Genomic DNA, 12,132 nt, shown 5'->3' on the forward strand with positions numbered 1-12,132 from the left:
TGCACCATGCAACAAAGTTACTCCATTTGCCAGAGTAAGCCAATTTCGTAGAGAAGTGACATGCTTAAAAAATTATGTTGACCACCTCTTATGGCAGGTGAAAGGCACTCAGATGTCCTAACTCGATCTCCAGGCATGTAGATGGAGTCCTCAGAATTGGGTGCAGTACCATCCCCACTGATTGAAAGAGGAGGTACAAACTGTATGGCAGCTTGAGCGGGGAACATGTGGAGAAGTGCAGAAAGTTTGCATACCACACAGTCCTTGTCCAATCCGGGGCAATGACAATGACTTGTGCCCGTTCTTGGTGCAGCTTTCTCAGAACTCGACAAATCAAGGGTATAGTTAAAACCCCGATGCCGACGCCAAATGCGGAGTCGACCGACGGCACCTACCGACGCGCAGGGGTACTGCTGAGAAAAAATTCTCCGGATCCAGTCTGATGCCTGGGGGTAATTCTAAGGTAAGGAATCTATAACTAATAGTCTCTTTCAGATAAGCTTCCAACACTAAATGTAGAGATATTTGTCACTACCATAGTCAGAGAGGGAGTGAAGATCATCCTGCAGCTGAGGTTCACCTTGTTTCTCGACCAAGCCACTTCCACCGCTGAGCTGGTGGAGCTCACAATGGAGACTACCCGTACTGTAGCCACTGCTTGTTGAGGCCTTACTGCAGGACACTCAAGTGCCAATGTGTGTGTCAGACCAGGAAAATGCGAAAAGCTAGCAGAAGTAGGACTCTCAGGACCCTCAGGACTGTAAATCTAACTCCTTGTTAAAAGAATGGGAGCCATTTATTGGATGTCAGCAGTCCTCTGAGATGGAGAAAAGGCACACAGAAGGGTGTTGTCCTGTAGTGACTCAATGAACTGGAGTCGTAGTGAGGGCCTCAGGTGAGATTTGAGATCGTTGAATGAGATTCACTGTCCAAGGGAACTGAGGGAAATGTGCTTTGTGTCTACCCCATGGAACAGAACACCTGAATTACCAGGCTCTCAAGAGAGGGATGAGCAGAAAGAATCGAAAGGTTGCCAGGAGCAGGACGATAGCATATGCCTACCAGTCTGTTTACTGCAGGTGCAGAAGAAGGTGTCTCCCAGGCTGCTAAAACAGGTTCCACCACAGCCTCATTTAAAGGCAGCAAGGGCTCTGATGCGGCGTTTGATGACAGTAGGTCCTCCATTATGACAGTTGTTTTTAATCTACTGAGGGCAACTGTGGTTTCAACACCTCAGCTGCTTCCTTGATCACGGAATTTCAGAGGCAGAACCTCTGGGGTAGAGGGACCAGCAGGGAATCCCACGAACAGTGACAGTAAAGTGGCCAGGCCTCTGGCGGAGAGTCCAGGGATCCTAATAGGGATCTTCACCCCATCATCATCCTGGGAATACAGGTCCACGGTCTCATAATCTACCAAAAAGATCATGGATTCTTCTCCTATTATCCTTCTTTTCAATAAGCCATTGCGCCTCACTTGTGGATCTCTTTTGAGGAGGATAAGCAGTTAGGGGAGGCAGCGCGGATAACCTGCATAGCTGTGCTCTGGCTTGAATGCTAACATTAGCGCTACAGGTACCACACCATATAGCGCCATTAGCATAAACATAGGGAGGATGCAAAATGCTCCTGATTCAGGAGGTTCATCTGAAGGCTGCAAAGCCCTGGTGAAAATTCCAAACATAGCATTAAGAAGCGTGGCTGGGTCTGCACCAGGCGCCAGCATCTCTGGAACCCAGGGCACCAAAGGATTCGTTAGGTGTGATGCAGATGGCGTCGGGAAAGAAGGTATCAGTACCAACAGTGTCGGCTTATAGTTTGGGTCCAGCTGGTTTACTGTCATAAAGCTACCCGGAGTGGGATCAGATAGCTCTACCATTACCAGCTCCAGCTCCAAGAAAGAAGATCCTGTCGGAGTGCGAGTTTGTTTGGGAGACTACCTCTTCCAGAGCCTTTCTTGTGCTTTCTTTGCATTTTCCTCTTAGCTTCTAAGGAATGGAAGGAAGGAGACCTGGAAAAGGGTCTTGATCGTCAGGGACTTCGCTTGTCCTCACAGGCCTGGGCCAAAAACATTTTGGCCCCTCTTTCTTTTATTGCCTTTGGAGGCCTACTAAGTTACAAACAAACAAGGGAACCCAAAGGTGCATCGGGACCATGGGAATGAGCTATATTAAAGGAAAGGCGGTCCCCACAAAAAGCATACTGAATTTAGAATATACACAATTATCAACACAAATGTCACAATATCATATTCAGAAAATTACCTTTAATGCATAATCGGACAAGTTACCTACCTTCGGTAACACCTTATCTGGTAGAAAGATAATCAAGCCGCAGATTCCTTGCCTGTGAACGTCTAGGCATCAGGCTAGATCTGGAAGATTTTTCTTAGCAGTACCCCTGCACGCCGGTAGATGGCGTCGGTCGACTCAGCGGGACGTTGTATGGTGTAGAGTTTTTCGTCGTGACGTCAGCGTCGTCTATATAGGACACCACCTCGGCGTGCTGACTTCAGTACTTTTCACAACTTTCCATGCCCGTAGCACGGAGCCATTAAGTTAACTAGCAGTGTAGTGTTTAAACAACTAGGGCCTGAAGGGGAACAGCCCTGACATGAAGAACTGATCCGCAGTGCGGGGAGGATGGGTGGGTCTGTAAGGAATCTGCGGCTAGATTATGTCTTTAACAGATAAGGCGTTACCGAAGGTAAGCAACTTGTCCATCCAATAGAAGCATCTAGCTGCATATTCTTTACCTGTGACCAGATACCCAAGCAATACCATCCCCGGAGGAGGGTCGGCGGAAAAGTCTTAAACCAGAAAGTCCTGTAGGACAGAACGGCCAAAGAGGCCCTTCCTACAGACCTGATTGTCCAGGCAATAAAGCTTTGCAAATGTGTGCAGGGATGCCTACGTAGCCGCCTGGCAGATGTCAAGAACTGGGACACCACACAGGAGAGCCGTGGTGGCTGCCTTAGCTCTGGTGGAAGGAGCTGAGGCCTTCAGGATGCTGTTTCTTTGCCAGAGCGTAACAGATTTTAGTACCGTGGATAACCCATCGAGAGATGGCCCTGTTCTGTACAGCACGTCCATTCTTTGCTCCAACATACCCCACAAGGAGCTGGTCATCCTCCCAGAACACTTTAGTGCGGTCAAGGTAGAAAGATAATGCTCTTTTTGGGTCCAGACGGTGGAGAAGTCCCTCTTGCGGAGGAGGACAGAAGGTGGGCAAGATGGACCTAGGTGGAAAGGTGTCACAACTTTAAGCAAAAAAGAAGCCCTAGTGCAAAGCACTACCTTGTTTGGAAACACGGGCAGGTAAGGAGGCTGATAGGAAAGGTCCTGCAACTCGCTCACCCTCCTGGCAGAGATTATTGCCACTATAAAGGCTCTGTTAATGGTGAGCAGGCGGAGGGGACAATTGTGCACCGGTTTGAATGGTGCACACATTACATAAGTGAGGACCAAGTTAAGGTCCCACTGGGCATGATAAAGGGTGAGGGGGGAAACAGATGTGTAAGCCCCTTCAGAAATCTATTTATGGTGGGGGGCCTGAATAGTGACAGTTGAGCTAGCAACCATAAAAAGGCAGACAGGGCTGAAAGGTAATCCTTCAGAGTGCCCAGAGCAGATCCCTGCTGGGCTAGAGATAGAATGAAAAGAAGAAAGTCAGAGATGGTCGATAGAATGTTCTGAACAATATTTACAAAACATTTGCCATCAGCAGGCATATATCGACTTAGTGGAGGGACACATGGCTGCCAAAATAACTTCACACATTTCGGGAGGAAGGTTGAATGCTGTCAACTGTCAGCGCTCAATCTCTACGCAAGGAGGCGGAGGGTTGACAAGTTCAGGTGGAGGAACCTCTCCTGCTTCTGCGACAGAAGATCCTCTCGAAGGGGCAGCATGTTTGGTGGATCTATGCTTATCTGCAGAAGCTCGGGATACCAAACTTTCCTTGCCCAGTCTGAAGCCACAAGAATGACTCGTGCCCGGTCGCTCTAATCTTCTTGAGCACTCCGGACAGTAGTGGTATGGGCATAAAGGAGGCCTGAGTTCCACTTGATACTAAAAGCACCACCAAGCGAGAGCTGCCTTGGAAACTCCAAATCGTAAAACTGTTGCTAACATTGCGCGTTCTCGACAGAGGCAAACAGATCTAACCAAGGCTCTCTCCACCGCTGAAAGAGACCTTGTACCACCTATGGATGGAGTCGCCACTTGTGATCAGCTAGGCACCGGCGGCTGAGTTTGTCCGCCCTGGCATTCAGGGAACCAGCCAGGTATTAAACCACTAGGGATATGCCCTGCTGTTCCAGTCAAGTCGAAAAACGCAGGGCCTCTTGACAGAGGGTCAACAACCCCACTCCGTTTATTGCAGTACCTCATGGTGGTGGTGTTGTCCGTGAACACCTGAACGAGCCTTCCCTTGAGGGACGGTAGGAAGGATTTCAGAGCCAATTGGAGCGCACAGAGATCCAACTAGTTGATATGGAGCCTGGCTTCCGCCGGAGACCAGAGTCCTCTGATCTCCACTTCCCCCAGATAGACGCCCCATCCCAGAAGTGATGCATTTCTCACCACTGTGAGATATGGTTTAAGAAGGGAGAGGGGTCTGCCTCTGACCCAAATGTGGCTTGTCAACCACCACTGCAGATCTTTCGCAGCTCCCTCCGAAATCTGGATCAGGTCGGTGAGATTTACCTGATGCTGCGCCCATTGGAACTTCAGATCCCACTGCAGAGCCCGCATGTGCCATCTGGCATAAGTCAGATGCAGGATGCAGGAGGCCATGAGGCCAAGAAGCCTCAGAGTCATTCTCACTGAGAAGCAGTATAGAGGCAGAAACATCAGTATCATAGCCAGAATATCCTGGATTCGCCGCTCAGAAGGATAGGCCCGGAACTGCACCGTGTCTAGAACGGCTCAGATGAAAGGGAGCATCTGAGAGGGAGTCAGGTGTGACTTTGGCACGTTGATAGTGAACCCGAGTAAATGTAGGAGGTTCGCTGTGGTCTGGAGGTGGGAGACTACTGCCAGGGGCGAGTCCGCCTTCAACAGCCAGTCATCGAGATAGGGGAAGACTGGAACCCCTGATCGGCGCAGATGAGCTGCGACCACCGCCATCACCTTTGTGAACACCCGAGGGGCACTGGTGAGGCCAAAGGGGAGAACCATAAACCGCAGGTAGCGGCGATGGGCAGGCAGGACGGGGATATGGAAATAGGCGTCCTGTACGTCCAACGCTACCATCCAGTCTCCCGGGTCCAGGACAGACATCTTGAACTTCTCCGTTCTGAGGAAGTGGTTGAGGGCTCTGAGTTCGAGGATAGGACGAAGGCCTCCGTCCTTCTTTGGAACCAGAAAATAGCGGGAATAACAGCCACAGCCTATTTCTGGCCCGTGAAACTCTCTATAGCTCCCTTGGCAAAGAGTTTTTTACTTCCTCACGGAGGAGGGCAAGGTGATCCTCCGTCAGCCAATCATAAGCTGGGGGCATGGATGGAGGAGTAGTCTCGTAGGGGAGGAAGTAACTCCTTCGAGGTGATGTTCCGCCATTGGTGGTGGTGATGGTGAATCCTGCCACCAACTGGACGTGTATGATCTGGAGGGATCGGACTAGGAAGGTTTTGCAGTGGAGGAGGAGATTGTGGTTTGTCTCGACTTCTGGCCACCCGATCCTCGGGGTCAGGGTGAACAGCGTCCGCGGCAACTCAGAGGTTGCTGAACTTGCGGACCTCTGGCTGGAGTAGGGTTGGCGCAGTTGGAAGCCGCTTCCGTAGCCATGAAAGGAACGAAAAGCAGACACAGGCCAGGAAGATGTGGTGAGGCCTATGGACTTGGCCGTAGCCCGCGAGTCCTCAAAACGCTCAAGCACTGCATCCGTTTTGTCTCCAAAGAGGCAAAGGGCCTGACCATAACATTTGCTTGTACATCCCCTGTAAATCCAGATGTCGTCAGCCAGGCGTGGCGCCGTATAGCCACTGTCGAGGGAATCGATCTGTCTAGCGAGTCTGTCGTGGCCAAGCCACAGCAGATGGCGAACTTCGCTGCATCTCTCCTACATCCTAAATATTTTGGGAGACCAGAATCCAGCCCTCCGAGACTCTGGGCAGCACCTGCGCAACCATATCCCATATTGAATGGGAATAAATGCCCAAAAGGCATGTGGTGTTCACTGACTGCAATGCTAGGCTGGTGGAAGAAAAAGATCTTCTTTCTGAAACTTACTAGCCTTTTGGATTCCCTGTTCGGGGGTGCAGAAGAGAACACGCCACGGGAAGTGGAAGCTTGGACCACCAAGCTTTGTGGGGTTGGTGGTAAGGAAAGCTGCGTCACCGGGTGCAGGGCAATGGCAGCGGGAAATCATTCTGTTCACAGGAGCCCCTGTGCTAGGCTTGGACCAGGTGCCCAGACAAACGTCCATCAAGGCCTCTTTGAAGGGCAGCAAGGGTTCCGAGGCAGAGACACCAGGGCTGCAGGACCTCTGTCAAGACATTAGTCTTGACTGCCACCATAGGAAGTTGCAGGTCCAAGGTCTCTGCAGCCCTAAACACCACTATAGCAAATGATGCCCCCTCCTCTGTAGCCAGGTTAGGGGAAACAGCATGAGAGAATCTGGAGAGGTGTCCAGGCTGTTGGCATCACCCAGTTCCTCATACCAGCCCAGGTCTTGCAGTTGCAGGATTTCCAAGGGATCCTGCCGCCCCTCCCAATCCTCATCATCCATTCCTAACCCTTCAAAATAGGACAGGTTGAATGGCATGGAGCCGTATGGCTCCATCAGCGTTGGTCTCGGCGTCGGTGGGCGCCCGACTGGCTCCATGTCGCTCTGAATGAAGATTGGCGAGGTGCCACCGGCAAAGCCGAGGACCTTGGTGTCAGACGCAGTGCCGGGAAAGGTCGCGTCAGTGATATGACCAGTGCCGGTTCAGTCCTGGGGCCGGAGGCGCAGAACTCGCAGAGTCTCCTTCATCCAAACCTGCGGGGCTTGAAGGCGCGCCGGCAGGATCAGGCCGCCCAAATATGGCACACATGGCATCATAAAATTCCTTCAACTGGGCTGCGGTCGCTCCTGGCCATGGAAAGGAAGGAAAACGCGGAGCCGACCCAGGCATCTGGGGCCTCGAATGCTGAGTAAGGTTCCTCCGTCTTGTCGCACAACGGATGGGGTGAAGTCGAAGCACGCTTCACTTCTTGTGGTGCAATGACTTAGAAGAAGAGGCCTTCGACCCTTCGGAGTGGTGCTCGGACCTTCCTCTTGACTGAGACCGGGAGAAGGAAGGAGATTGACGGGGCGACCTCCGTGGCGCCGAACGCCAGGCCACGATCAGCTTTAGGGACCACTCCCTCAAAGCCTTCGAGATCATGGCTCGGCAGTTAGAGCATGACTTAGTGTTGTGGTCGCGCTCCAGGCACCAGAGACATACTAGGTGGGGGTCCATGACCGACATGGCGCGGTGACAGAAGCTGCACGGCTTCAAACCCCAGGTCTTCTTGCCAGACATCCCTACACACCAAAAGGAGTCAAGAAAAAGTTGAAAAAAGTCTGACAAAAAATGACAGGGGTAGCTCTCTTCGACGGATCTGTGCTGGCTGGCACATAAAGAAAATAATTGAAGTCAGCGCCCCAGAGTGGTGGTTATACTGACGACGCAGAAGTCACGACGATGAACACGACGCCAACAATGTCACATGGAGTTGAGTGACGCCACTTACCAGCACGCACAGGTACTGCTATCAAAATCTTCTGGCTCCAGCCTTACGCCTGGGACTTCAAAGATAAGGAGTGTGCAGCTAGATGTCTCTATCAGGTGAAACAAAACAAGTACTGTAATAAGTGGGTCATCTCGATTTGCATGTAAACATTTTAGCCTCTGCTGTAAGCGCCTCTATTGAAATGGCAGCGACCATAACAAACACAAATATGTCTGTTTAGATAGGAGACAGACATGATGCTAACGCTTATGCGCATGTCTAAACTTCACACTATCTAACAGAAAGAAATAGCAAGCAAGCATATGGTGAAACAAAAGAGATTCAATTGGGCCCTGTCACAGTGTTCATTGCAATAATGTCTCCACAATGATATACAGGCCAAATCCATAGAATATTTTCAGACTAGCTTGTAAGGATGCTTTGGTAGACCAATCTGATCATTCAGTCGACCAGGTAAGAAAACACATGGTGACTCTAGGAGGGATTTAGAGTTTGTTGGACAAGATATTTTATCCTGGTAGGTAAAATCTGGCAGTGAGGGACAGTAAAAAGAAATAATGACCCCTGCAACCAGGGAAAAAAACTAATTGGGTGTAGGTGTCATACATTTTTTGATTTTTCAGAAACAAATTCCGGCAATGGGATTTAAAAAAAAAAAAAAAAAAACATTGTCAAAGTTTAGTTGGTAGCCATTAAAATCGAGGAAATACCATAATGGCAGTTCCTGTCAAGCTACAGATATCACCGCTAGGCAAGTGGCAATCTCTAAATTTGGTGGATCGTAGTCTATAAGGATGGCAGACGTAATGTCCTCTGCCACCCTGATGGACGAGTACTGTCAGCTAAACTCTAGATCTGGACCTGTGTCTTCTGAGGTAGGTCACCACTTGATAAATACATTTTAAGCAGATTATTGGGGCAGACTTGAGACAAAATTGTACGCTGAATTGGTAGTAGTAATCAGCCACTTTGAAATTAACACCCCTTCACTGAAGAGAGATCTCCTGCAGTGAAACCATGTGAAACAACAATTTTTATAGGTATTTGTTCAGTTGTCGAAGGTTCAGGATTGGCCGCCACTCGCCAGACTTCTTCCTGTTTAGAAAACACCTTGCGCAAAAACTCTGCCATACTGGGATTCAGAAAAAGGTGCAAGGGCCCCTTTTATTTACCAGAGAACAGACAGCTTGCAGTAGTTATAGATGCTGATATGTGGACCTTCACAGTAAGCTGCTGGGGGTCTCTGAGTGAATCTGTAGAGAAGCATTTGTAAAATCTGCAACAGATCAAGGATCCATTTATAGTCATGGAACACAACTTGAGGAAGAAAGCAAACGTTTCTCACCTTTCCACAGGTCCTGTGCTTGCTGTCACATGGAGTGCTTACCACCTTTTTGGTGTGCTATTTGTTTTGAATAGACCAAAGCAGTTTGAGCTCTGTAATTTTGCTGAGGATAGAACTAGCCACGGGGTTGCTGCTGTGCTTGAAAGGGCTAGTAGTGGTACGTCTAATACCCTCCCTGCTTGATAAGAGGGTTGTTCCCTACCTCTGGAACCCTGAAAAAGCTTTGCTCACTGCTACTGAAGTAATGCCAGCAACCTTGCTGTATCCATGCATGTTTTAATATTCTGGAAAGGCTCATTGACAAATTTTGAATCTCCATCAAATTACATGCCCAGAATACTGCTCTGAAGCTCTGGTCTGAATTACATACAGAGCAGTCAGGCTTACTTGTGCAGTACCTCTGCTCCTGCCAGCTGCCTAAAATGTGTGTGGCAACAACCATGGTGGAATTAATTTCGGCTGAGAAAGCCCTCTCTCCTTCCCACAGAATTGCTTTAGCCTCAACTTGTAAAGTCCTCTGATAAAGAGGTCAAGTAACGGTGCGATTTCACACCAGGTTTGTCTACTGTATCTTCAAGCAATCACTAGTGAGTTGGCTCCCCTGACCAACATCGGTGCCTTCTTTATGTTGCTTACTCGATTACTTAATGTGCTTGAAACTGTCCAATGAGGTATGCAGATGTGCTATCCAGAGCTTTGTCAAGGCACCCTACCATTGCTGTTACTGTTGCTGATGCTGCAAGACTTTCCAGCAACCTTTGCATATGTGATTCATAACAGGAATGGCTCTGATAGATTTTTCCTGATGAATCTCTAACATTGCACAGGAAACAATTTATCTCCCTACTGGAGACAGGAAGATCAATTCACTTCAATGCTTTCTTTGTCAGGAAGTCAAAACCCACTATGTCATCTAGTTGTGCGTCAGGGAGTTGTGAGGGGAAGAGGCAGTGTTTGGCACAAAATAGTTAATTCAGCGCCAATTCAAATGTGACGTCCTTTTTTACTCACATTCTTCCTGTTCTTCGTGTGTGGTATTGCCTTCATCTAAAAGTTAGACAGTTACCTTGGACGTCAGAGGTTGACATGGATGAATTTTCAGTGGCCGTCGCTTATACAGCTGTGCCATTTATGATTGTGGCAGATGCGCTTTTGGTGGCAATGGTGGCTGAATCAACTGCGCTTGCATTAGATGCGATTGTTTGGGTGGTATGGGCACGGATAGAGCAAGTAGCTTCTAGGCCCATAACAATACCTTTGCTTGATGAGGTGTGCTTATTTAGGACTCTGACAATACCTGTTTTCTGAAATTAAGGAAAACTTTGAGATCTTTGAAGAATGTTGTCAATGATGCTATTATCTATGGAGTTACTATTGGCGGTGGTAGAAATGATATTGAGATTGTGGATGGCTTAACTGGAATGTATACAGCCTGAAGACCAATGGACCTCAGAGTAAGTGTTGACAATAACAGAGACTGAACTAGAGCACTTATTTCCACTGACGCCAATGAAGGTGAGAGACTCATATATGAAACCAAGGGACATGCTGTCCATTACACCTGATTATTGGTGGTTTAGATGTCAAAAGCTGAAACCTCTCGGTCACACCAACCACGTCTAGGGACAGACTGTGACCTTAGGCAATTTTCTTCTCAGCTTTTTTCTGCACTTTTTGAGGGAGCTTCTTGGATGTTAAGGAAATCTCTTACCATGAAGTAGCTTTGTGCTCTATAGGCTCTCTTTTTAGGGCACCTTTGGCACATGATGAGCACTGCTATTAGATTCATTCCCTAACAATGGGATATTCTTTGCATTGGACTTCTACATCCAAAGCAAAATGTGATCTTTCTGGTCTTTCAAGACTTTCTTTGATGAAACCTTTCTGTAAATTTGTAAGTCAATGGCCCTAAGAGATTGGTGTAAATAATAAAATCAGTGATTACATAGGTCTTCAGCATGAAGGCTCAGTAGTCCACAACACCAAAAAGGGCCAAAGAGGCATTATCACAAGACTCTGACATGGAAGATGTGGATTGTCCACACTCCTGAGATAACTATATCAGAAAGCTGCCCCAGAAGGATGGAAATTCAAGAGCTCCACTGTAGAAATATAACCAGTCAATTATATGAATATAATAGGGTAAAGCGCAAAGAGATACCCTTCACACAACACAATCAGTGGAATTTGAAGTAGTGTGGCCTCTGGGGGCATGCTGTTCATTGTGCTCTCAACTCCTTGGCTAAAGGGTGATTATACTACTAAGGTGATAATGTTTAATACTTCAATTAGCATTACACAGATATTTTAAAGTTACTTTAAACTGTGGGACTACCAGCTTGAAGACTGGGAATGATTCAAGCATGCGAGTCTATGAAAGTTCAATTGCTGGGGAAAACATTTACTTACCTGTAACACCAGTTATATGTAAAGGGTACTGGTAATTAATACATAAACACTGAACCATACCACATATGGGCAGGACAATTCAATGTTTATGAATATTAATGAAGATCCCTTGATGGAGAACTTCTCCATTTAAATTGAAAACAGAGATTTAACGATAAACTAGTCAATGAAAATAAAGAAATACGATGGGAGCAGTCAAAGGTAGCTGACCAGAGTATTTTTCATAGTACAATGGACTATAGGAAAAAATAGTTCAGTGCATCTTTCAATTGTATCTTCTTACCTGTCATGTTCTTTGTCCACAAGATGATACCTTGCTCGGAATGCAACAAGATGAGCATAGTAGGCTGGTGCAGGTATTGACACAGAGCGAGTGCAGCGTACATAAGTGTGACAAAGCTGGTACGTCAAGAGCTGAAGCTCATCCGCAGTAAAACAGTTATCATCCCACAAAACATGGTAGTGTGAAGGACGGCTTGTACCCTAGTAGGAACGCAAAGGTAAGTCAATTTAATATGCCACCAAGGATTTGTGAACGCATTCCAATAATTTGAGCTCCAATCCTAACAAACGTATTCAATGCCACTGTCAATACATTAGTGACATCACACTTGTGGCTAAAGGCTGTAATAGTGCCACTCACAAAAAAGGACAAATT

General features: G+C 47.7%; 1 protein-coding gene across 1 annotated transcript in view; it reads right to left on the reverse strand.

Moving 5' to 3' along the window:
- The window catches only part of LOC146857451 (protein argonaute-3), a 1,089,759-nt gene that overhangs the window by 32,530 nt on the left and 1,045,097 nt on the right, over window positions 1-12,132 (reverse strand). Inside the window, exon 18 of the mRNA XM_085647972.1 lies at window positions 11,758-11,957. Coding sequence (XP_085504098.1) covers window positions 11,758-11,957 — 200 coding nt within the window. The remainder of the gene's footprint in view (window positions 1-11,757; window positions 11,958-12,132) is intronic.

The sequence above is a fragment of the Triturus cristatus genome, chromosome 3_2 (genome assembly GCF_964204655.1).
Source record: "Triturus cristatus chromosome 3_2, aTriCri1.1, whole genome shotgun sequence".
NCBI lineage: Eukaryota > Metazoa > Chordata > Amphibia > Caudata > Salamandridae > Triturus > Triturus cristatus.